This window comes from Cervus elaphus, chromosome 18 (genome assembly GCF_910594005.1).
Source record: "Cervus elaphus chromosome 18, mCerEla1.1, whole genome shotgun sequence".
Lineage (NCBI taxonomy): Eukaryota > Metazoa > Chordata > Mammalia > Artiodactyla > Cervidae > Cervus > Cervus elaphus.
This window is the reverse complement of record NC_057832.1, coordinates 57,336,502-57,363,589: the sequence shown is the minus strand read 5'-3', so window position 1 is coordinate 57,363,589 and position 27,088 is coordinate 57,336,502. Positions and strand designations below refer to the sequence as shown.

Here is a 27,088-nt window from a genome sequence, read left to right as displayed (position 1 = left end):
CTTATTTAAGTGTTTTAAGAAACAGTCATTTTAAATATTTATCAATAACTATTACTTTATAGCACTCTTTAAAGAAAAAGTCAATTTTACCCAGACAGGATAAACTGGAAATCCACTTAGGAAAAGAAAGTCGATTAAAGATTCCCTTATGTTCTTTCTCCAAAAATAAATGCTAAACATTTAGTAGGTATTGCTAAAACAGATGAAAGGATAATGACCTTTTAAATACCTTAGTATTATCCTACAATGTGGAAAGAAAAGATACATCCTGGTCTATAAAAGCAGTAATAAAGAGTAACAAAGAAGAATATACACTAGAGGTAGTCAAAAAAACTAGGACCATCTTGATATCCACTCAGAATAACCAGTAAATGAATATTTAAGACATGTTTATTTCCGTGTCTTCATTTTCCACTGTAATACATTGTTTCTCCATCTGATACTTGATTTTGTATATACACTGCCTTACTTTGGTTAACTGTATAACTATACTTTAGACCTCAACAGAACCTTAAAAATCTAAACACAAATTTTACCTCTAACCACCAAGACACTGGGGATTAAAATAACTGAGATCATCGTTTTTTATTTACATCAGTTTATACATGTTTCCAACTTATTCTAATGACTGTTTCCAATGTGAAAACCAAGTTTCAAATAACCTGATCACCTTGGTTCAAACAGAGCTGTTCACACATCATACTCCAGCTGCATCCATGTAAGTCAGTCCTGTATCAGAGATAAAAGCCACTTAACATAAATTCAGTGACGCTGAACCCTTCATAAATAGCATGAAAATATGGGTTGAAAAAAAAAAAAAGAAAATATGGGTTGAAGAAAATTTTCCAGGAAGCTACTATAAGTAGCTTTTTTCTGCAGATATTAATGCAGTGAAAACTATTAAATTTATTTAAAATATAGATAAGAGATTATTCAATTCTGTCCAAACCTATTAAATACCTTCCAAAAGTTTCATAATTCAGTCCTAGAAATTTTTGCAGCTGTGAGCCATTTCCTGTTCAGAAATGTGACCTCTACAAAAGTCCCCAGGAAACTTCAGAAAAATATAATCTTCTCATTTAAAAGTTGATTGATTTGCCAAATGATGCAGCCAAGTTTGCTTCTCTAAAAGCTTCTGATAAGGTCTGAAAGGGAAGAAATTTAGAATTAAAAACCAAGTATTTGTGAGTCAGAAGAAAATTTAGGTAGCCATTAATTGTGTGTGTTGTTACCGGATGTGCATGACAGACTCTAGCTATATCTTCACAGGATGCTCCGTATTCCAGTGCAAGTGCAGCTTCATTTATCATTTCACCAGCACCCTTTAAAATAATAAATCAAGAAGTAATTCTGTTTCTATGGCAAAACAACTACCATCTAATAGGACAGATTAGAATAGTTAACTGCCTCCAGCTGGAAAAATCCTAACAGAAAAAAGTAGCACAGAAGAGCTTGGGCTCTGAAGATAAGTGGCCTGGATTCAAATCCTACCACTTACTACCTCAATTACTCACTGACTCTGTGCTTCATTCCATTTACTCGCCTCAAAAAAGGGATGAACAACAGCTACTGCACAGAGTCCTGAAAACCCAAGTTAATGCATGTATTTAGGAAAAACTGTTACAGAGTAAGCACTCAAATGTTCTATTATCATCACTGATACATCTGAAACCTAGGGGAGGGCATACTTCAAATGCAGTGGTAGAAAAGGCTTTTCTTAGAAGGTAACATTTGAACCAAGCTAAATAAGCCAGTCATACAAAGATCTGGAGACATAGGATTCTAAACAAATGGTCTATAAGCAGGAAGGCTTTAAAATGGGAACAAGTTTTGGCCTATTAAGAAATTTTGAGAAGGTGCTCTCACTTTCTGAGATGGTCCACACTTTGTGGAGTATGTTTCTCTCTAAATAAATCCACTTCTTACCTATCAAAAAAATACAAAGAAAGAAAAAAACTGAGAGAAGGCCCATGAGACAGGGAATTAACGAGCAAAGAGAATGAGTGGAAAGAGATGATGTCAGAAAGACAGTTGGGACCAAACTTCAGTGGAGCCTTGGGTCTAGGTCTGCAGTGGAAAGCACCACCAGAGAGTTTAAGCAGGCAAACGGCCTGGGGTGTGTTTTATTTTATTTTATTTTTTTCTGGGGTGTGTTTTAAAAGGATATCTTAGTTGCGCAGGGAATACAGATGATGTGACAGGCAAGACCCAGTGCTAGAAACAAGGCACAAAGAAGCTATGTTCAAACTTCTGCTAGTAAATAATAACCTCAAAATGTAACCACTAGGTGGTTTTAAATTAATATACTAAGTAGCAATGCTTTCCAGAAACCCTAATGGGACTTCCGGCTTTATAGTACTCACGGGTCCTAGAATATGTGCCCCCAGGACTCTGTCTGTCGATTTCTGCCCGAGAATCTTCACCATGCCATCTGTGTCAGCGTTTGTCTTAGCTCTGCTGTTAGCAGCAAAGGGGAATTTCCCAACTTTGTATTCAATACCCTGTGAGAGACAGAAATTGAGAGCTTACATAAATTCTCAAAAAATTCATTTCCATTTGCTGAAATCATCTACCATTTATCAGAACTAAATCTCAAGAAGGCAGTTCTTCACACAGCATATAGAAGGAAAGACCAAAAGGTTTATCACAGAAAAAATATTTTGGAAACAAACACAAGCAAATTCAAGTGTCATTCCACCTGGATATACTTCAAAGCCAAATATAAGACCTCTAGAATTACTCATTTTTAAATACAGGCAAGCAAATACTCTCTCCTTTCTGATACTAATAAAGTAAAGAATTATTCAAACTTACCTGTAATGTTCTACATAGTTATTAAAATGCATTAATGCAATAATGAAAGGGTTCTTAACCACCACTGTCATTAAGTCAAATCACACATTAGAGTAAAACCACCCTCATTCAGAATTACCTCTTCTTTCAACTGCTCTTCTGATTTGCCAACCCAAGCAACTTCCGGGTGTGTGTAAATCACCGACGGCACACAGTTGTAGTCAATGTGCACAGCGCCACCAGCCATCCCCTCAACACAGATGATGCCTTCGTCCTCCGCTTTGTGAGCCAGCATGGGACCAGCAACGACATCACCGATCGCATAGATGCTGCCACAGAGGTCAGAAGAAACAGTGAGCTTCTGAAAGCACAGACACTCATCTTCGGTCATGCCAGAGTCAAAAACTATGAGTTTCCAGTTAGCAAGTCACCGAAAAATAAATCAAATAGAGCTCTTCCAGGTTCAAGTTCTACGCTTTGGGTAAAATGAAAAATTCAATTATTTTTCTTTTACAGGTTATAATTTTACTATTCTTCCCCAAAGCCAATGCATTTTTAAAGCATGACAAGTGTTTATTTAAAATTATTGAAAATGCAGGTAGGTATGCAACTTACTTTGGAATTTTAGTTTGGAATCTGGTATTCACTGGAATTCTACCTCTAGGATCCAGCTCAATTCCAAGCTCTTCTAGTCCCAAATTCTGAGTAAAGGGTCGTCGGCCGATGCAAACCAGCAGTACATCACAAGTGATAACTTCAGCTTTACCACCAGAAGCAGCCTCAATACTAGGTAATAAGCAGCATGTAATTGTAAAACATATCTACATGAATAGCTGGCAGATACTGGAAACTTAAGATCAGACGTTACTTAAGTATAAATGACACTTCTGACAGTTTATTTTAATCATAAATAATACATAAACAGGGTCAGGCAATGAAAAATGTACATATCCTCTAGAGGTCTATCATTTGAACCTCACAACAAAAGGCTGTATTGACATGGTTTAAGAATATAGATCCAAGCTCAAGTAGTGCTTCTGCCACAAGCTATGAGACATTAGGCAAGTTACTTCAGTGTTGAAAACAGTAGAATACCAGGCACACAGTAAGCAATTTAATCAATAATCTTACTGATTTCCCCATGCATCTGTCTAAAAATAATGATTTTACTGAATGTTGAGAGTTTAAATTGTTCTGAATGTATACTATGAAAAAGTACATTACAAATGAGAACACTGGGTTAATTTTTCTATCATCAATGCAATCATGAACTTCAGAGGGCTGACTGGATAAGCAATACTGAGCTACACTACACAATAAAGTGGTACTAAGATATAAAAAACTGGATTCTTAAAGCTAAATGTTTTTCTTAAAGAAACACACAGAAGGATACCATATCAAAAACAAATGTAGCATACTTACGAAACATCAATTTTTCCATCTGATTTCTTAGTAGCACCAGTAACTTTTGTGTTTAATTTAAATTTAAATCCTTGTTTTTGAAGGATACGTTGAAAGTTTTTAGAGATTTCCATATCAATTCCAACACCACCAACATGACCCAAAAACTCAACTGCTGTCACGTCTGCACCAAGCCTTTGCCAAACTGAGCCCTGCAAACAATAATCACACAAATAAAAAAACAATATTCATGAAAATAAAGGCTTTGATAGGAAATGTTTAAAAAATCATCTTAAACAGTTTATTGTAAGGTATTTTCCTAGGTTACTATGTTCCTATTAGAAACTCTGAGGTTTAAAATTAACATTGTGACAAACATGTAAAACTTCATATATTTATTCATTCAGCATTTACTGAACACCTACTACATGCTAGGCACCATTTTAGATGGTAGGTATACATCAGTGAACAAAACGCTGCCTTAAGAGACCTTAAATTCTGACAGAAAAAACAAATAAGTCAAATTTATGCAGAGGATAGTAAAGTGTAAAGAGAAAAAGCGAAAGTAGAACCAGGACTACTGCAATGAAGAAGGACTGCAATTTTTAAAAAATGTGGTCAAGGGGAAGCCCTCATGGGGAGCGACAACTGCACAAAGACTTGGAGAAGGAATGAAACATAGTGGTAGCTGCTTCAGAAAGAGGACAGACTGAAAAGGAAGGCTTTGAGGGGAAAGAAGTAACCTCTTTGCTAATGACTGATGCTTGCAAAGTATTAATCTAGCTTCATATTTTATTGTCTCAAGATAAATGTTTACTTTTTTCATTCAAATTATAATTTAAAATGCTGGCATTTTAACAACATTTTAACGATTATAACTTGTGAATACTTGTACATCAAATTGGCAATATGAAGATAATTTCACAGCATTAAATAAACTATGAAAAGCTATGAATATATCCTTTGCAAGAACTTACATTAAAATCACCTAATAATTTAAAATTCACTTTAAGAATTTAGCAACTAAATTAAGTTCATGTATTTATTTTTTAAATTTCATGAATTTTTGGGGTGAGAGCTGAGTACAATGACACTAAAAATTCAATAACAAACATACACAAAAAATAACTCGAAATTATGCACCTAAATGTAAAATCCAAGACTGTAAAACTTTTAGAAGAAAACAGGAGAGAATCACTGTGACACTGAGGTAGGCAAAGATTTCTTAGCTATAACACCAAAGTACAATCCATAAAAGAAAAAAAGTAAATTAGACTTTATCAAAATTAAAAACTTCTCTTCACAAGACAGTATCATGAACACAAAAAAGAGAAACCACAGGCTAGGAAGAAGTGTTTGCAAAACAACTACTTGATAAAAAAAATTTGCAAAACTATTTGATAAAGAAATGTTTACAAAAAAACTATTCGATAAAGATTCTATAAAGAACTCTCAAAACTCAGTAACAAAACAAATGGAGCCAAGAAAAAACATACAAAACATTTAAACAGGCACTTCAAGGACATAGAGATGGCAAAAAGCACATAAAAATATGCTCAACACTGCAACACTAGAAGATGCAAATTAAAACCACAATGAGATACTACTGCACACCCATTAGAAAGGCTCAAATCAAAAAAGCCAACACCACCAGCTACTGGAGAGCAAATGGAACTGAAACTTACAGTGCTTGGGGAGGGAGTTATAAAATGATGCAGCCCTTTTGGAGAACAGAGTTCCTTGAAAGGTTAAACTCAGAATTACTCCTAGGTATATACTCAAGAGAAATGAAAACAGATGTTCACACAAAAACTTGTACAAAAATGTTCATAGCAGCATTATTCATGTTAGTCCTTAAGTGGAAACAACCCAAATGTTCATGAACTAAAGAATGGATACAGCACATTTTTAAAATTCATTGAATGGAAAATTATTTGGCCATAAAGTGAAATAAAGTATACCTGAAAATGAGAACATTATGCTAACTGAAATAAGCCAGACACAAAATGCCATATATTGCACGAATTCCATTTCTATGATATGTTCAGAATAGGCAAATCCATAGACATAAGAAGCAGATTAGTGTTTTCCAAGGACTGGGAAAACGGAGAAATACACAATGACTGGTGGCTCAGACGTAAAGGATCTCTCTGCAGTGCGGGAGACCCAGATTCAATCCCTGGGTCGGGAAGATCCCCTGGAGAAGGGAATGGCAACCCACTCCAGTATTCTTGCCTGGAGAATCCCATGGACAGAGGAGCCTGGTGGGCTACAGTCCATGGGATCATGATAAATCGGAAACGACTGAGCAACTTTCACTTCTTTCTGGGGTAATGAAAATGTTCTGAAATTAAGATACTGATGACAGATGCATAACTTTGTAAATACACTAGAAATCACTGAATTGTACACTTTAAATGGGTGAACTACATGATATATGTTATATCTCACTACAAAAAAATCAATCACTCCTCTGAAGCTAAATCAGAATAGTAAGAAACAGTTAAGAGTAGAAATGATAAGCAGCAGCATCTTGAGAGAACAGCAAGCATAGCTAGACAAGTGCCCTATTCTTTAGGAAAGCTGATTTCACAGTCCTTAGGTAGGAAAACTCTGGTAATATCTACATTTAGAGCTTATTAAATGCAAGGCACTATGGTGCCTTAAATGTATTAACCATATTAAATCTCAACAAAATCTTATAAGGCAATTATTCTTATCCTCATTTTTATAATGGATCAATTAGTTCAGAGAGGGTAATGAATTTAACAAAGACATAAAGTCATTAACAGACAAAGCTAAAATTCAATTTTAAATCTGTCTGATTCGAAAGCACTATAGTAAACTCTAATGGAAGAAAGAAAATGAACTGTAAAAAATAAGTCATATGAATAATCTTTACGAGAAAGTAGAGAGATATGTATGTAGACACAGTAAGTTCTCCATAAACCTAAATTTTTAAAATGACATGTAAGAATTATTTTAATATAGTAACAGACACCTAAAACATTGTGTCAAGATGTTTAAATGACTTGAAGCTTGCAAACAATCTAATGCAGAAGTGCAGAGATGGAGGAAACAGAATCATTGCCTTGGGCTATTATTATGCTGATTAAAAGGAAGTAAAGCTATATGATTCCTTTTTGTTTGTTTGTTTTATCCATCAGTGAGAACAATTTTCAATGTGGCCTGAAGAGAAGAAATATCATTAAAAAAGAAGTGAAGTCCAAAATAAGAACAACTAATTGTTTTGAATGAATTAATTCCCAAATCAAATAAATTAGATCACAGAGTTTGGGTAACAGAGTTTGGGTAACAGTCTGTGAACTTTGGGAACTTAATTAGCCTAAGAGCACTGTCAGAGGTGGGAAAGAATAGATTCTAAAAAAGAACATTACTTGAGATTAGCTCAAAATGGTGGAGTAGGATATAAGTTCACTCCGTACAAAAACACATCTAACTGCTGAACAACCACTGACAGGAAAAAAACAAACTCTGGAACCTTCCAAAATGACACCCTACATCCAAAATAAAGAAGAAACCACAAGGAACAGTAGAAAATGCACAACTGCGATAAAATCAAATCACAAACCAGTTGGGTGGGCAACTCACAAATCTGAGAACAATTATACCATGGAAGTTATCCCACAGGAGCAAGTTCTGAGCCCCATGTCGGCCTTTCCAGGCTGGGGGATGGGAAGGGGGAGGAGTTCCCAGAGAATCTGGCTTTGAAGGCCAGTGGGGTTTGATTACGTTAGCAGAGTGGAAAGGTGGGCAAGAGGGGTACTTATGAAGTTTGGGACTGATAGACACACACTGCTGTATTTATAATGGATAGCCAGTGAATCAGTCAGAAAGAGAAAGACAAATACTGTGTATGAATGCATACATATGGAATTTAGAAAGACAGTACCAATGATCCTACACGCAGGGCAACATAGGAGACACAGATATAAAGAACAGACTTTCTGAACTCAGTGAGAGGTGTCAGTCAGTCAGTTCAGTCGCTCAGTCGTGTCCGACTCTTTGTGACCCCATGAACTGCAGCACGCCAGGCCTCCCTGTTCATCACCAACTCCCGGAGTCCACCCAAACCCATGTCCATTGAGTCGGTGATGCCATCCAACCACCTCATCCTCTGTCGTCCCCTTCTCCTCCTGCTCCCAATCCCTCCCAGCATCAGGGTCTTTTCAAATGAGTCAGCTCTTCGCATCAGGTGGCCAAAGTACTGGAGTTTCAGCTTCAACATCAGTCCCTCCAATGAACACCCAGGACTGATCTCCTTTAGGATGGACTGGTTGGATCTCCTTGCAGTCCAAGGGACTCTCAAGAGTCTTCTCCAACACCACAGTTCAAAAGCATCAATTCTTTGGCGCTCAGCTTTCTTTGTAGTCCAACTCTCACATCCATACATGACTACTGGAAAAACCATAGCCTTGACTAGACGGACCTTTGTTGGCAAAGTAATGTCTCTGCTTTTTAACATACTGTCCAGACTGGTCACAACTTTCCTTCCAAGGAGCAAGCGTCTTTTCATTTCACGGTTGCAGTCAACATCTGCAGTGATTTGGAGCCCCCCCAAAAATAAAACCTGTCACTGTTTCCACAGTTTCCATCTGCCCTGAAGTGATGGGACCAGATGCCATGATCTTAGTTTTCTGAATGTTGAGCTTTAAGCCAACGTTTTCACTCTCCTCTTTCACTTTCAAGAGGCTCTTTAGTTCCTCTTCACTTTCTGCCGTTAAGGGTGGTGTCATCTGCATATCTGAGGTTATTGATATTTCTCCCAGCAATCTTGATTCCAGCTTGTGCTTCCTCCAGCCCAGCATTTCTCATGATGTACTCTGCATATAAGTTAAATAAGCAGGGTGACAATATACAGCCTTGACGGACTCCTTCTCCTATTTGGAACCAGTCTGTTGTTCCATGTCCAGTTCTAACTGTTGCTTCCTGACCTGCATACAGGTTTCTCAAGAGGCAGGTGAGGGTGGGATAATTTGAGAGAATAGCACTGAAATATGTACATTACCATACGTGAAACAGAAGACCAGTGCAAGATCGATGCATGAAGCGGGGCACTGAAAGCCAGTGCTCTGGGACAACCCAGTGGGGCGGGGCGGGGCGGGGCAGCCGGGGTGCTGGGCCAGCACACATACACACCTGTGGCCAATTCATGTTGATGTATGGCAAAAACCATCACAATATTGTAAAGTGATTATCTTCCAATGAAAATAAATTAACTAATTAAAAAAATGTTTTTAAACAAAACAAAACAGATAGCCAACAAGGATGGTCTATATAGCACAGGGAACTCTGCTCAATATTATGTAACAACCTAAATGGAAAAAGAACTTGAAAAAGAAAAGATACATGTATATGTGATAACTGAATCACTTTGTTGTACATCTGAAAATAACACAACACTGTTAATCAACTATACCCCAATATAAAAAACTTTTTAAACAAAAATAAATAAAAACTGAAAAAGAATAGATTCTGAAATGTGGAACAGAAGTCAATCCCTGTTAAATACTAGGAAGTAGAGATTTTTAAATAGCCAGTTTGACAACCATTATAGACTACCATAAGTGTTTCAAACAGGTCATATAAGCTACCCAAATTTTATTTCTGAAAGTTCTTCTGGGCTGGTTAATGCAGTATATTTTGCCATCAGAAAGGTAATCAGTTATGTTCATAACTGGTAAAAGACTGCAGTATCAGGGACCTCCCTGGCAGTCATCCAAGATTCTTGCTCTTCCATGGAAGGGAGCATAAGTCTGATCCCTGATCAGGTATCTTAAGATCCACATGCTGTGTGGTGTGGCCAAAAATAAAAATAAAATTTAAATTAAAAGCTTTTTAAAACTAAAAAGAAGACTGCAGTATCAGATGGTTTTTAATACTTTGCATTGAAAACCTGAATAACACTAGAGAATGCTTGATTAACCAATTTCAGATAAGATCAGATGATGGGCCACACGCCTTAGTTAACATACTTCCCCAACTTATGAACAAGACAAAGCAAGAAACAGCAGTAAAGTGTAAAAATGACAGAATCAAGACAAAGAACTAGGCTGGAAATACTGGGTGCAAGTGAACAATATTAAATTAAAAGCAAGGATAAGGTTCAAAGTCCTTTATTTACGTTTTAAGAAAATCCAGAATTGCTCAAGCAAAAAATGTGAGGTTTTCATCTGACCACAAGCTCAATATGTGCTAAAAACAAACGAACAAATAACAAAAAACTGATCTTAAAGGGTTACACAAAGAAGTATATTATGAATATCAGAAGACTAAAAGACATTCTCTCCAAAACCCAGACTATTTTGCTTAGTTTGGAACATCATTTAAAAATGACAGACTGGACTGGTTCAAAAGGATGATGATGAAATAATGGATCTGTTATGTAAAAAACCTAAGTAAGAGTCATTAAGAAAAGCAATGGAGATTTAAATATGACTAAAACTCAGTCTCTGCCTTTCAGGAGCTTATGATCATATTAAAAAGAAAGACATAAATAAATAAATGCAATATATACTATTATCAGCAGATGATGAAAACATGTAGACACATTATACTAGACTCAAAGAAGGAAGGACCAGAGTTTTCTTAAATAGAAGTCTCCACTAAAAAGGTAACTTCTAAGCTGACATTTGAAAGATATTTATTATACCAACAAAAGTTTATTAAGCAATAATAACAAAAGCTAATATATGAGTACTTATTATATATCAACCAGTATGTTAGATGCTAAAGACACACAGTAAATGAAACAGCCGGCATCTCTAGCCTCATGGAGCTTATGATTTAATGGGAGAGAGACAGTGAACAAGTAGTATCAAGAAAGTAAGATAAATGCTAGAACAAGGACAGGGTGCAATGGAACACTCAGCGAGAGTACCTAAGGACATCCACGGTAGGCAAGGAAGGGCTCAGAAGGTACAGAAACTCACAGAGGGATGAAATGTTCCAAACAGGAGGAAGGCCTGACTACAGATCAAATACAAAATGCAGTTTGTTCAGGAACTGCTATTTCAATATATCCTGAACACAGTTTGAGAGGGAGAGGGCTTAGAAATGAGGCTGGAGACAAGCCAGCACCAAACAATACTTAAGAGTTTGTACTTATCCTAACAGAGGATATATTCATGAGTTACCTAACTGGTAGTATGACATTAGAACCCACGGACTGACTCAATATGGGGCACAAAAATACGGGAGAGGTCACTTACAGTTCCCGAACGTCTTGTTTAGGCCTCTAGATGGACGGCAGTACCACTCACTGAGGTGGGAAATGTTAGAAAGTAAACAGGTTTTGTTTTGTATTTCACTAAGTGAAGGAGGGAAAGACAGGTTCAGTCACACATGCACTGGGTGCCTGTGAGACCTGAAAATAGATATTGTAAACATTAGCATATAGCATACTAAAGCTCAGAGGCAAGGAGGAAGGATTAACTGCACATATTTATGAGTCTTCAGGTAACTGAGGTTAAGAATGAACAGAATATTCTCTAAAAGACAAAAAGAATCTGGGAGAGAACCTTGAGACAGAATCTAGGGTAATAGTAACAATTAAAGGGAAGGCTGAGAACGGGAAGAAAGAAAAGTCAGTCCAAAGGGTAGATGGAAAATCCAGAGAGCTGTTTGATCAGAGAGGGTAAGGGAAAAGCTTCAAAGGCAAGAAAATCAACAATGCTGCTTGCTACCAAAAAACCAGTGAAGAATAGTCCACTGGATTGAGCAATAAATCCGTACATGCCCTGTCAAGAGCAATGTGACACAAGAAGCTATGGATGAACAGCGAAGTGAGAGCTGATGAAACAGAGTGTGGGTATCTCTTCCAAGAAATCTGGTTGTGGAGAGGTGAGAGGGAAATCAGGAATTTAAGGAGGACAGAGGATCAAAAAAGGCTTATGTTTGTGTACCAAGTCTATGTCTTTGACTGCAAAGGTACCTCAGCATGTGTGAATGCACACAGGTGTTCTCAGAGAAGCAAATATGACAGAACGGTGAGGCAAGGGACTCAAGAACACTTGTAAGGAAGTCATTAGTGATGCAGTGTGGAATCTAAGGTGCTTGGGAAAGCAGTCAAGATGGGCTAAGGGCACAGAGCAAAAACCAGGAACCTAGGGACTAGAAAACATGATAAACTCAGCTATTCTTCAGCTACATAGGCTCTCTGAGTAACAGGAAAAGAGTTTATGGTCAGAGAATAAAATGTCTGGATTTGTGATTTTAGAAGGAGAGGTAAAATGGCCCTGGGAAAAGACTCCTAAAACAGAGGGAAGAGGTCACTGGACAAACATGAAAGTTGCCAGATGGACAAGAAGGGAGAAGAACATAGTAGGCAAAAGGTGTGAGACAGCACAGTATCCAGAGAACGTCAAGTAATTTGCCATTTCTAAAACTTGAGTTAGAGGGATCAAAATGAGGATGGAGATGCAAGGAAAAACCACATCATGTCAGTCATGTCTTTATCTGAAATGCAATTCACTCAGAATGCTGAAGGGCTGCTGAAGGGCTGGAAGATTTAAGTATCTGAAGGGCTGGTAGATCTTTAAAAATCAGTCCAATTCTAGGGAATAGGAAAGCTGGAAGACACAGGGAAGCAGATTTCAAAACAAAACAGAATGTTGTAATGAGTAATGGTTACTCAAACAGATTATCTTGAAAACTATCACTAGATACTATTTAAACAAAACTCAACTAATCTGCCTGTGACGTTACACAAACAATCAGAGGAACCCTAAGTCCTTTCCAACTCCACGGAAGTAGTAAGGGACAGAAAAAACATCACTCACCAATTCTACACCTATTACTCCTGCACCAATGACAACCAATTTTTCTGGAACTTTTTTTAAAGACAAAGCACCTGTAGATGATACTACTGTATCTTCATCAATCTGTAATTTAAAAAAAGAGACAATCAAAATTACTTGAAAAAACCTACTGATTTATAAACTGTGATCTTACTCAGTATAATCACTAAAAATACTAAGTCATTTATTTGCTTTGAGCTATTTATGACTTTTATCCGTAGACTTAATTTTTATCAAAACCCATTAAAAATGGCCCACTTAAAAGTTTATCATGTAGCATCTCAAAATAGAATGGTCAATGTTAACCTCATATTGAATTCAAGTATATCATAATATAAAGTGTTCCATTTCTGGTCAAGATCACTGCAGAATAAAGACAGGCAAATTCCCAAAGCTGAATGATTGTCGACATATCGTACTTCAGTCAGGTATCTCTCATTCGAAGTTCATAAAGAACATAAAATATATTTAAGCAGAAAGGTTGTGCAGTTGTAAAACATGTAAATACCGTAATTCCAGGAAAAGGAGTGACTTCTGAACCTGTGGCTATAAGAATGTTCTTTGTATCGATAACTTGAGTGCTGCCATCGGCTTTCGTGGCGGTGACCTGATTTTTCCCAGTTATCTTTCCATATCCATTTACATGAACAACCTTTATAAAATAATGTTTAAAAATTCACAAAGTTTAAAAATAATTTTTTGGGTAAACAAATATGATTTGTAAGAAAAAACTATTAAATAATTTATCCAATACAAAACACCTCCTTACTTGGTAACACTACATATGGAGCAGCAAAAATTTTGTTACATCCATTGGGGAAATCTATTTTAGGCTAACATACTGCTTTAAATTAAATATCCTCCAGCAGCCAATTTCTAACAGCATCACTGTCAGCATAACGCAATATTTATCATGTATATAAAATAATGCAAAAATCTGAACATAAAACGCACTAACCTTATTCTGTTTGAATAAGTGGGCAATTCCACCCGTTAAAGCTTTTACTGCATTACTCTTCTGCTCCATCATCTTCTCTAAATTCAAACGAACTTCAGACACTGTAATTTGTTAAAAAAATCTTTAGTCCATAGCTAAATTCCTAAAGCAACGTGATATTTTTCACTAATCAAGGTTTGAAAAATTTCAGCCTAATGCATACAAAACTGTATAAAAAGGCTGTATTAAAATTTTTTAATCTAATAACTGATACAATGATCATAGCTGACAAAAAGCCAACAGCATCCTTTGACAATAACAGAACACATCACGCAATATAAAAAGTCTACCTTCAGGAAAAATTAAGTCCAAAATAAACCATTACACCCCACTATGACAATATATTCTTTAAACACCTTATGACAATTATAAGTCTGGAAGAGATTTAAGTAAAAATGACAACATAAAACATCACTGGAAATTGTAAACCGAAGAAAATGCTAAATTTCATGAAACAAAAGCTAGTAAAAAAATCACATTTGAAAAAAAAAAAAATCACATTTGAAAACTTCAAATATAGTTTAATATAAAAGTTTAATCAACTAGATTTTACTCATTTAATCACACAAGAAAACTCTGAAGCAACAAAATAAGAAAATAAACTCAAATTCCAAAAGAACTTCAGAAGCAAGAAGAGTTATGTCAGAAATCAGCTCAGGCAACCAATACATATATTAGAGAGGAGGAAACAAAGGCCCTAAGAGATGTGATCAGTGCTAGGATAAGAGATAAGAGATAAGGTCAGTGCTAGAACATGAAGCTTTGCCTGTAATGCACATCTCTGATTAACCCTGTCTCTTCTTTCCTTAGTAGGTATGGAAAGTAAACTTTGATTCTACTTTTCACCTAGTTTAAAATATTTGCTTTAATGTACATACATCACTCCTATACCTGTCTGCGTACACTACAGCCCAAGCTTTCAGAAACCTACTACTACAAAGAAATAAAAATCAAATTAGCCTCCCCCCAGGACAAGGTGTGTTTTGACCTTTCCTAGGACTATTCTCCTGGGTGTATCTGTAAACGACAATAATTGGAGAAAAAGGACAAAATGAAAACAGTCCAAAAAGAATGACAGGAGATAGGACATACCAAATCAAAACATTATGAAATGTCCATTTCCACTATGCCACGTCCTTCCCCTTCTCCTTGCATCTCTTTTGACTACCAACAACTTAAGTAGACCTTCCTTCCTTCACCACTATTTGCCCACTGCACTAAAGAATCCAGCACCCTCCTAGTGACCTCTTAGTAATCTCTAAGTTTTAAGGAAACGAAAACAGAGTCTTCATACACACACACTCTCTCACACACACACTCACACACATTAGCAAAGGAACAGAAGATGTCATAGTAGAAATATGGATTTAAGCCTTTTCTTAAATAAATCTCATTGTTAACATCTTACTCTTCCCTCACTAACCATATATTACACTGTCATTAGACACAAGTTCTTAGCCAGAAGAGCCAAGTGTTGATATTGCTAAATATGAAAGGTATACATACTTTCAATTCCCCTAGATGCGAAATCTTTTCCATGGGCCAAATGGTAAAAGTGAGAGTTATTCAATAAAGCCTAAAGGAAATAAAAAGACTAAATTATCAAATTTCACAAACTATATACATGCAAAAACCACTTACAAAATGACATTGTCTACATGAAATAGCACATAGGACTACACCAATTCAGTTTCTGTTCTTACATATAATGTAAGAAAGACAGTAACAACTTAAACGTTCAACAAACAAGAATGAAAAAATTACTTTCTTTAAAAGCAAAGAATTAAGTATACAACTTCAGAATGGCAGGTTTAAAAGGTAGTCATTTTTCATACATAAAGGGCTTAAAAGAAGAATTTACTGCCTATTAATTGTTTCGCTGTAGAGGAAAGCCAAAAAAATGGAATCAGATCCTAGCTCAAAGACCGGGCATTCCGAGACAAGGAAGTTATTTCAGGAATGTATGGCAGACTGATGACAGTAACCTAAATTTTAACAAAGGAAAATATGTGTTTTTATCATCTCTGGGCTATTTTTTAATAACTGTATTAGTTTAACATTCTAATCTCAATATATCCTTCTAGTTGGCGGCTAATGAAAAAAATTTCTGCACTGTACAAAACACATGCTCACCTTAGAAGGGATACAACCAACATTCAAGCATGTTCCACCAAGTGTCTCATTTTTCTCAACACAGACTGTCTATAAGCAAAGAAAACATAATTTATTGCATATAACCTGCAATGTTTCAGTTCACTAAAATTCCAAATGTATGTCTTAATTCTTCTACAAAACACGCTACTGAAGTGTTTGTGAGGATGAAATATATGCTCTTTTGAAATTTACTATCTGCATAATACTAACCCAAAAGTGAATCATTCTGAAAGGTATTTGTTTAAAAACCAAATCATGTTTTTATTTAGCTCCATTACTCTTCCAAAGTGTGTGCGTGTGCATGCTAAGTCGCTTTGGTAATATCCAACTCTGTGGGACCCTATAGACTGTAGCCTGTCGGGATCCTCTGTCCATGGGATTTTCCAGGCAAGAACACTGGAGCTGTTGCCATGCCCTCCTCCAGGGGATCCTTCCAACCCAGGGATCGAACCTGCATCTCTTAAGTCTCCTGCACTGGCACACAGCTTCTTTACCACTAGCACCACTTGGGATTCCCAAAGTGTGACTAGAAGCCAGAACAAAACGAAAAGTATGGGGTGGGGGTTGGCGTGTGGTGGGGAGGGGATAGTGACTTCACTTTCCATTTCATGAAAATACTACAACCAAATAAATCCTCTCTCTTCATTAGTCTCAGACCTAAATATAATTTATAGAATTAGGAAATTATTTATCATTATTAATTACCTGCAAAGTATTTTGTGAATGTGCTCAACCCTTACCAAATGAAAAGAAAATTAATGCCTAATCTGAGCTTAAACCTTACCTTGAAGCCTAACTGGGCAGCTTTAATAGCAGCAACATACCCTCCAGGACCAGAGCCAATTACTGTCACATCGGCATCGACTACAATCAAAGCAAATTGATACAAAACAATAAATTGCTTATTACTGATCAAAAGAACTACAGTTAAAAAAAAATCTTAAATTTTATACTCCAAAAAAGTGCAAATAACCAGCATTTTCTACATAGTACTATTCATTCCGAGGCACCCGACATTCTCTGACATACTGAAAATGACACAGATTTTTAAATTTTGTTTTCTATTTATTCATTATGGCATATCAAAATATAACTGAGTTCTGTACCCACTGACTTTGCTAAATCCTATAGTTTTATTGAATAATAATGGACAGACATTTAGTGACAAAGCTGTATGAAGGAAAGAGCCTGAGCTTTGCAATCTGTCATACCTGGCTTCAAATCTCAGCTCTTATCATTTATTAGCTGTGTGACTAAGTGACTTCATTTTTCTGTCATATAGGAATAATAACACTGCTGTAAATGACTGATGTTTGGATTAAATAAGATAATTTCGTATAATACCTTAGTTCTTTCAATAAATTTAAAACCAATTATATCCTTTTCAGGTTTTTAACTTCTAAAATAACAAGGGGAAAATTCTGCTTCCCTATAACACTTGGCAAATATGTTCTGAACTATTTGAATAATGATAAATTTTGTACAGTTTAATAGGTTCAACAGAACACTCAAGGAACTATTCTGGACATTTATCATATAAAGATAAGAAGCTGAAAATTAACTTTGATCAGTAGTCTTAGGAGTATAATAATTATGAAACAAATGTAAAAATAAGTTCCAATTATTCCCAGTCTTCTCAATACAACATCAAATAAAGCAACAATAACCATTAAGAGTTAGAGACAGTCTCCCTTCTCCCCCATCCACTGTCCTTACAATCTCAGTGACTCTAAAACTTAGCAGTTTTAACACACTTTCACATATGTTTTTCTCAGAACTTTGTAGGAGAAAGAAAAGGATGGCATATATATGTGTGTGTGTGTATTATATAAAAAATATAGGTAAAAAACACTAGTTTCAGACAGGTCAATTAAATTTGCCCAAGGTCATCTAGCAGCCATGTGGCAGAGACAAAATTAGGCTTTTTGTTTCTCCTTCCAGTGGTCTACTATTTACTATTACTCCGTTCCTTAATTTCAACTACCTCCAAGAGCAATAATCAAGCTGCATAATTACTAGCTATCTAACCTTAGGTGAGTAATTTAATCTGCTTCACCTTCAGTTTTCTCATCTGCAAAATAAGGAGCACACAAAAAAATATCTACCTCACAAGGCTGTACTACAGAACAAATAACATATGCAAATAGCTCAGCACAGTACCCAAATGTATATAGTGTTTGCTATATAATAGCTACATTCTGATCTACAAAGACAACAATTTTCATTTTTTATCATCCCCTTCCCCACAAAACACATACCCCTTAGGGGATGGAGGTAGAGTATCCTTTAAAAGACTTTTGCTGGCCTCAACAGAATCACAGAAGCTATGTTGGAGGACAAGTAATAGGTTATCCAACCCAGTTATCCACAAAATCTAAGAATCACCCCAATGAATAAATTAAAGTACTGATTATCCTTCGTAATAATTTGGGTTACTCATACATGAAAAAAATATAGCTAGACCAACACATGATAAAAAGTATTGTATCGATTCTCCTGATCCATTTGTGCTTTTTGGCCATACTGCTTAGTTCACTCATTCATGTTCAGAATTAAGTATATAATAAAATATATTTTGATTTTCAAATAGAAATTTCTATAAAATACATTTCTATTTTCAAATCTTGAACCAAATGAGGACCTAACCAACACCCCTTAGTTTGGGTCTAATTTTTAATTTCACAGTAATTTAAATACAAGCTAAAAAACTTGATTTCTTACTAAATTTTTAACATATTTTTAATTATAATATACAGGTTTATTGAATAAACTTAAATACAAAAAGTCAAAAACTTGTGTTTTATTTCCCAATTTACTATGTGATCTTAGGTCTTTTTCAAAGCTACAGAAAATACCAAGAAACAGTTCAGCTTACACTGAAGATACTAGATGTTCCATTCCATGAGAATCCCACTAACATGCTGCTGCTGCTGCTAAGTCGCTTCAGTCGTGTCCGACGCTGTGAAACCCCACAAACGGCAGCCCACCAGGCTCCCCTGTCCCTGGGATTCTCCAGGCAAGAACACTGGAGTGGGTTGCCATTTCCTTCTCCAATGAAAGTGAAAAGGGAAAGTGAAGTCGCTCAGTCGTGTCCGACTCTTTGTGACCCCATGGACTGCAGCCCACCAGGCTCCTCCGTCCATGGGGGCTCTCCAGGCAAGAGTCCTGGAGTGGGGTGCCATTGCCTTCTCCACTAACATGCTAGGAAGCACAAAGATGAAGGGAAAGAAGAAAAGTCTTCATTTAAAGATCTGTCAGCTGAAGTACAGGAGGGCATTCAGTTCAGTCACTCAGTTGTATCCCACTCTTTGTGACCCCATGGACTGCAGCACGTCATCATATGGGTGTGATTCAGGGCAAAGTTTTAAAAATAAGCCATTATTTAGGGAAAGCACACCAATGTCTGCAGCTTACTTTGAAACGCATCAGAAAAGTAAGATGAATGAATGGATATGTATATGAATGAACAGACATGTGATAATGTAAGTACAAAAAAATGTGAAGAATCCATGAGTATTCACTGTAAAATTTTTCCAGCTTTTCTAAATATTTGCAATTTCTCAAAATAAGATACTAGAAAAACAAGCCAGCTAGCATTCACCTTTAGCAACGGCTGCTTGCAAGTGAAGGGTTACAACACATGATTCTGACTCACCATCTCCTTGTCAAAAAGTATTTCTCAATTTGGTTCCTATACATAGTTTTAAAAATTAGGATATGGAAAAGCAGTTAAACAAAATACATTAATTTAGAGAGCATTTGACAGAAAAATTTAAAACTAGCATAAGACTTTAAAAGTGAAAAAGAAAAACAGAAAAGGAAATACAAATTGATAGCCTAAGAAAAAGATGACTAAGCCAAAACAGCAAAAGACAGCTGGATAGTAATTTGCATTTCAGGTGGCAATGAAATACCAAGAGGAAGCTATCAGGCTGATTTTTTTTTTTTTTTTATTAGTTGGAGGCTAATTACTTCACAACATTTCAGTGGGTTTTGTCATACATTGACACGAACCAGCAATAGATTTACACGTATTCCCCATCCCGATCCCCCCTCCCACCTCCCTCTCCACCCGATTCCTCTGGGTCTTCCCAGTGCACCAGGCCCGAGCACTTGTCTCATGCATCCCACCTAGGCTGGTGATCTGTTTCACCATAGATAATATACTTAAAAAAAAAAAATACTGGGTACAATAAGAGGTGGCCAACTTAGTCAATACCATAAAATGAATGTAAAGAAAAGGCAGGGAAAAGTGTTCTAAAAGTTACAAAATATTGCTTATTACACCATTAGGAAAAAACTAACGATACTATGTAATCAAGGCTACCACTAAAATAAAGGTGTCGGGTTACAAACCAATTATAATCATCAACAAATTATCGATAAAACATGTATTAAAGAGTTGGTCTGCAATATTATTCACCATTTGGATAATTTACTACCTGCCAGGCAGTGAGCTAAATGCTTCTGGTTGTCTTATTTAAGGATAAGGACATCTGTTACATAACTATTACTGCCATTTAACAGGGGAGAAAATAAAGCTGAGGGGAACTAAATAACCTGCGTAAGGTTGCACAACTAGTAAGTGATCCAGCCAGCATTTATGCCAAGTTGTTTAGATTCTGAAGTCTACCATTCTGAAGGTACCATTACACCTTCCAAACCACTCAGGAATTCCAACCAAAATGACAAAAAATTCTTCATTATCAGAATGAAATCAAATTTCATGAATGCCTACCCTATGAGGAAATCATCACTATCTTCAGAAATCTCTCAGTATAGTTAGGGAAAACAGGCACATATCAAAACGTAGAGAAATCAATCGTAGAAAACAATTAATAATTGTTTTTTAAGGAACAGGAACAAATATCATAAGGCAGTAATCATTAATTGCCAAATTCATTAAATGACTATAAGAGCTACATGATAAGGTTTATCATATTTTGGTGTGTGTTGGGGGAGAGAAACTTTTTTTTAATGTATCTATTTTTTAGTTTTTGGTCATACCCCACAGCACGTGGGACCTCAGCTCCTGGATCAGGGACTGAATCTGTGTCACCCGCACTAGAAGATGGAGTCTTACCCACTGGACCTCTGGGGAAGTCCCATGTTTTAAAATTATCAATAACCTTACTCTTCAGCCCATTTCCACAGTCACATTCTATACCTTCATCACCCAAAACTGCTCGGATTCAAAGAAACTCTTGAATTTTAATATTTTACTTTCTGATCATAACCCTACAACCTCCTAGTCCATGAGGAAAGAGAAACACAGTAAAAGAAGAAAGAATGGGGAAGTAAAACAAATCTGAGTTCAAATATAAGCTCCACCATCTCTTAAATTCTTGGGCAAATTACTTAATCTCCCTGGGCTTTGATGCAACATAGGCATAATAGTGACAGTAATGCCTACATCCCAGGTTGAAAGGCCTGAGATAAGATATGTCAAGACCCTGGGAGGATGCCAGGTACCTACTGGGCATGCAACAAATGTTTCTTCTCTTCTCAGATCCATCTCCCATCTTTGGTCTTGCAGCCTCCAGTCTCATCCCCACCCTCCACAATACCCTGCACAACTACCTCGGTACTGAGTGCTGACAAAACCCAACTCAGACCTTATTTTTTCGCTTCTCATTGGTTTCCCTATTTCTTGTTAGATAAAGTTCAAGTTCCTAAGTACACTTCTAAATCTCTTCAGTAACTTTCTCCAGCCTCATCTCCCATCACATTCTGCTCATCCACCAGTATCGTGCGGTTTAAGCTTCAGCAATAACGAATTTCTGGTAGCTTACACCCAGATGTGCGTTGGTCTACCCACATACATTCTGCTCCACCTACCTAGAAAATAAATGCTGACAGCATAAATTTCATATTACAGACACTATTCTAAGCTATTGGGCTACCAATAAATGACAGAGCCCTAGTTCTTACAGTCTAATGAAATTAAGAAAGTATAAAATAAGTATAAAAATTCCAACTGTGCAACCAGAATGAGCTTTAAAAACAAATCTGATTATATCATGCCCCTGCTTAGAACACTTCAGTGACCTACAACTGCCCTTAAAACAGAGTGTCTTTTGTAACCCGGAAACATCAACTCTCAACTATCAACATATTTCAGCCACACTGGCCCTTTCAATCTCCTCAAGTGCACTATGCTCATTCTCACATTAAAACATTCCCACATGCCATTTCTTCTACCTGTAACACCTCCTTCCACACATGCCCCCACAACGCTTATCAGATACCAACGTTAATTTCCTTAGGAAAATAATTGTGACCAGTCTCAATCCATATATAGCTATTATATATAGCTATATGCTCCATCAATGGAGTCTTCATCACAATTATAATAATTTGTAGGATGTTTATCTTCCCCCTGCAAACTATAAAGCTGTATCTTGTCTGTCTTATCCACTAGTGTATCCCAGCAACTAGTACAATAACTAGGACATAGTAGAGACCTCGTATCTGTTGAAATAATGAATGAGTAAACGAAGAGATGAATGTAACAAACGTGACTAAGTGCTGTAAGTATTTGTCATGAAATGGGTCATTACCAACAATAACACAACCTGATGAACTTGACCCATATTCAAACATCACTGAGATGCTATAACGGGGACTGTATCATTATAAGCTCGAACCACTCAAGCTGGTCAACCAATACTCATCTAAGGAGACAGTTGAAGTAGATCAGTGATTAACAGTGTGTAAGTTCTAGAGTCAAAAGAATTTTCCCAGCTACACAGCTTGGAAATGATAGATTTCCTAGCTCAGCTCTCTAAACTCAGCTCCTCGATTTCATAAATGGAGAAAACAGCAGTACGTTAACTGGTGGGACAGCCACAAGGATTAAAGACTGCTTGAGACAGAGTAAGCACTGAATGCATCAGTTAATATCACTGTTGTTGTCGGAAACTTACTGTGTACCAGGCACCATATTGGATGCTTGTGATGGAGCGTAACTAAAACAGACATGATCCCAGGGTTTATTCAGTAAATAAGAACCGAGTACCAACTGTCTATCTTTGGTGATAAGCAGTCGCATTCAGTCCTTGCCTTAAAGAGTGTGCACTCTTGAAGAAAGGTCAGCCATTAAATAAATAACTCAGACAAATATAAATATGTATATAAAATGCTTGTTACTTCATCCAACCAAAGACTTTATACACAGTATCTACACGAATACTAAGGGATTTATAATCTACTCAACATGAATGCTCAGTTATGTCTGTAACATTACAATTTAAGTTCCTGTTCAGGGATTGCCTAGCAGATAGAAGGTACTAAATGAATCTTTGTTGAATATGTAACACCAAAGGTGCAGAGTAAGCCATAAAAAGTCTTTACTTGCATGCTTTGGGAATGAAAATCTCCTGCTGAATTAAGAATTTCCATTTAACGAAAGAAAGAGTGTATACCAACTATATCTCAGTGAAACTGAAAGGGAAAGGGGATATAATGGGTTGAACTTTCTCCTCCACCAAATTCGTACTTTTTAAAGGATTTTTTGATCTGTTCAAAGCAAGGGTAAACCACCCACTATTGGTCATTAGTGACCAGAATCCTCCTCCTACCCTGTCTCCTAAGAATTAAATATACAAAATGAAAAATAATAAATAAATAAACAAAATGACAGTAGTCTGACAACAGTTTAAGGATACAGGATAAAATTATTTCACAGAATGCAGGAAGACCAATGGTCACAGTCCCCCCAGGTAATGGTTTCTATAACAAAGACATCACCATGCAACTTTACTTATGATTATATGAGAAATTTCAAAAACTGTCAAAACATGATTTCAAATAATCAATAGTCTTGGTACTGGGAAGCCAAAGTATCTTATTATAAATCTAAGAACTTCCTTGGATTTTTTAAATACTTTTTAAATACTTCCTTGTTTTAAATATTTTTTTTAAAAAAAAGTACATATCCTTTACAGAAACTTCAAAAATACAGAAAAGTATAAAAGAAGAAAGTATTCCTAATCCATAGCTTCCTTTCAGGGTACATTCTTCTAATCTAATCTTTAAAATGTGCTTTTGATAAGCCCATTAAGATTTCCATTCAGCACAGAAAGAGATGTCCCATCATTCTAAATAGTGTTAAGTAACTAATACGCTCAGTCTTACCAAAGGAAAGAATTAACTTTTTATTTTTTTGGTGCAATATGTGGGCTCCTAGCTCCTAGCCCAGAGACTGAACCCATGCACCCTGCAGTGGAAGTACATAACTTTAAAATGGATACAGAGAAAATCAGTCCCCCTGCCCAACACCCTTCAGAGGTTTCCATTCACACTTGGAGTAAAATCCTGGCCTGGCTTACAGAAACCCTCCATGATCTGCTCTCTGCCTACCCTCTCCGATTTGACACTCCTCGGGTCTCTACTCTAGCCACACTAACCTTCTTACAATCCCTTAAACCGCACAACTGAATTCTTACCTCAGACCCTTCTCATTGCTGGTTCCCTCTGCCTGAAATAACCTTCTCACACCCTCACTTTACTCAGGCCCTTGCACAGAAAAGGCCTGATACACTACCTGAAATAGTCTCCTTACCCCCAGTTACCAGATTTCATTTTCAATCACTTCCCAAATTATTTCCCTGTTTCTTGTATACTGTTTGTATTTTACCATCAGACGACAAGTTCTATAAGAACAAGGCTTTTTCTTCTTCACCATCTGGAACACACTAGGTGTTCAACAGAACATTTAAGTGAACAAACATTTGAACAAATGAATTCTATGGCTAATTACTTTAGTATTAGTTACCCTTAACATTCACTTGCTTTTACATTTAAGCTTTTACATTTAAATATACAGGAAATATGAGCAAAACCTGTTTCACTAAGTACTTACTTGGTTGATCTGCATAAGTTCTTAGAGGCACTACAGAAACTCCTTGCAGACCATGAGATATTCGATTGAAATGGCCTTTCTGAAAAAGAAAATGATCCTATTGTGTAAAATATGAATTCAAAACATAGTACTACTAAAGATCCATGAAATTAATGACAAGGCAAATGTATCGAGCAATGATTGCTAATGTATCTTCCTCTGTCACAGGGAGGTTACACAACAATTTCTGCTCTTTTGTAAAAACAATCAGCTTGCCACACTTTTTATTATAAATGTTCAACATACCATTTCATTTCTTTACCTAACTAAAACATGTTATTAAATGATGCTTACGTTTTATTAAATTTTCAGAAAGCATGGCTAACTTTTGGCGCCAGAGATCATTTTAATGTCATTAACTAAAGTTCCAGCTTAAGTACTTGAATAATCTACATTATGACAATCCTTTTACATGTAATTATTTTTTCCTAAAATCAAAACTATCATGTACAATCTATGAAAATGTACCTGAACCATACAAAAGGGACAGAAAATTAGACAAGATATCTTAGGACAGTGCACCAAGTAATGTACTCAGATAGAAGAGCTACTAGTGTTACAAACTGCATCATAATCTCCATAACAATCTCTAAACACGGATGGCTACTATTTTCCTAAGAACAGTGAGGCACAAAGGAAAAATTGCAAACAGCTCCTATCAAAGTAGGCAGTGAAAAATCCTACACATTGATCTAGGAACGTTGTCTACTTCAAGGCAAGGCTCGCATCTGAGGTCAGGACAGTGAACCAAAGAACAGCAGAGTAGAGATTAGGGTTGAGTTTTAGTCCCAGCTCTCTCACTAAACGTAGGACTTCTAGCTTGTTACATTAACTTCGCAAAACATAGGCTACTCATCTTGAAACAAAGGAGTCTAACTTCTGTATCATTTTTAAGGTCTCCGTCAATACTGTATTCAGTCACAAACCCAAATATACACAATTTGGCTGTATTCGGTACGTTGATGAAAACGGAAGGCTATCTTGATAACCTGCTACGATTAAAAATACAAACTCTAAGAGGGAAGTCAATGCACGCTCGCTTAAAGCTGCAAACCCTTAAGGGACCTTTGAGGAATTCCTGGGGCCAAGAGTTAGTGCTCAGTCTGAGTCCTTCAAGCGGTGGCCCAAGATTACTGTCTACTGCAAAAGGCCACTAGGACCGAAATTAGAACTAGGAAAAAGTCAACCATAACGGGCAAGGGTGACTCCTACTTTCTCCGCCAAGGTGGAAGGGCCTACGCGGGACCCCCAGGCTCCAGGCCCAGGCTTGGGAGGGGACTGTGTGTGACTGCTGGCCGTCACACAACCGGCGGAGCCTCTCCACGGCCCAGGCTTCCGCCACCAAGCCGCCGCCCCTGCTAAGCGGGTTCAGGGGTGGAGTCGCAGGTGGTCCCGGCCTGGCCGCCGGTCTCTCCCACACCCACACTTAGGCCGTCAGTGGGCCTCTCTGGGCCTGATTCAGCACGACCCCACCCAGTCGGCCCTCACCTTGACCAAGGAACAGTACACACGACTCCAGCTCTGCATCTTGCCGCTACACTTTCCTTTCTGCCAAGGATTTCACCTCCGCTAAGCGTCTCCGCCACCTCCCCAAGGTCTTCCCGCCCTGCGCATGCACGAGCGCGGCCTACGTCATCGGTCGGACGCCGCACGATTGGCCCGCGTGGTGCGCGCCTGTCAGGCCCGGCGTCGTACACTGTCGTAAAGAGCTTAGTGCTTTGTGGCACTGGGGAATGCGGGACGTTTTACGCGTATGGAAGTGTGCGGAATTTGCGATCTGATCTAGTACTTGAAAGGCAGAACAAATAAACACAACTGTTGTTTCCTTAAAGCACGCTACAGAAAGTATAGCTTCATCAGTTCCTGACTGTGCTAGGCTGAGGAATCTCAGCACTTTCTGGGCATTATCTCACTTTATCCTTAAACTATATGAAGGGTTCCAAGTATTTACACTTCTTGGATGAGATCCTAAAGGTCAAACACCACCTCCAAAGTCTTACCAACGACAGATAACTGGAGCCC

At 37.1% G+C, this 27,088-nt stretch overlaps 1 protein-coding gene across 1 annotated transcript; it reads right to left on the bottom strand.

The window, feature by feature from the left end:
* Nucleotides 1-372: 372 nt before the first annotated feature.
* Nucleotides 373-26,712, bottom strand: DLD (dihydrolipoamide dehydrogenase). Its single transcript, XM_043872556.1, has 14 exons — nucleotides 26,555-26,712; nucleotides 25,028-25,106; nucleotides 16,949-17,028; nucleotides 16,144-16,212; nucleotides 15,517-15,586; nucleotides 13,972-14,072; nucleotides 13,522-13,665; nucleotides 12,996-13,097; nucleotides 4,216-4,406; nucleotides 3,409-3,579; nucleotides 2,933-3,122; nucleotides 2,364-2,501; nucleotides 1,233-1,322; nucleotides 373-1,145 (listed from the first exon to the last, which is right to left on the bottom strand). Exons 1-14 carry the CDS (start codon nucleotides 26,591-26,593, stop codon nucleotides 1,080-1,082), a joined length of 1,530 nt encoding a protein of 509 aa, XP_043728491.1. The 5' UTR covers nucleotides 26,594-26,712; the 3' UTR covers nucleotides 373-1,079.
* Between the last annotated feature and the right edge of the window lie 376 nt (nucleotides 26,713-27,088).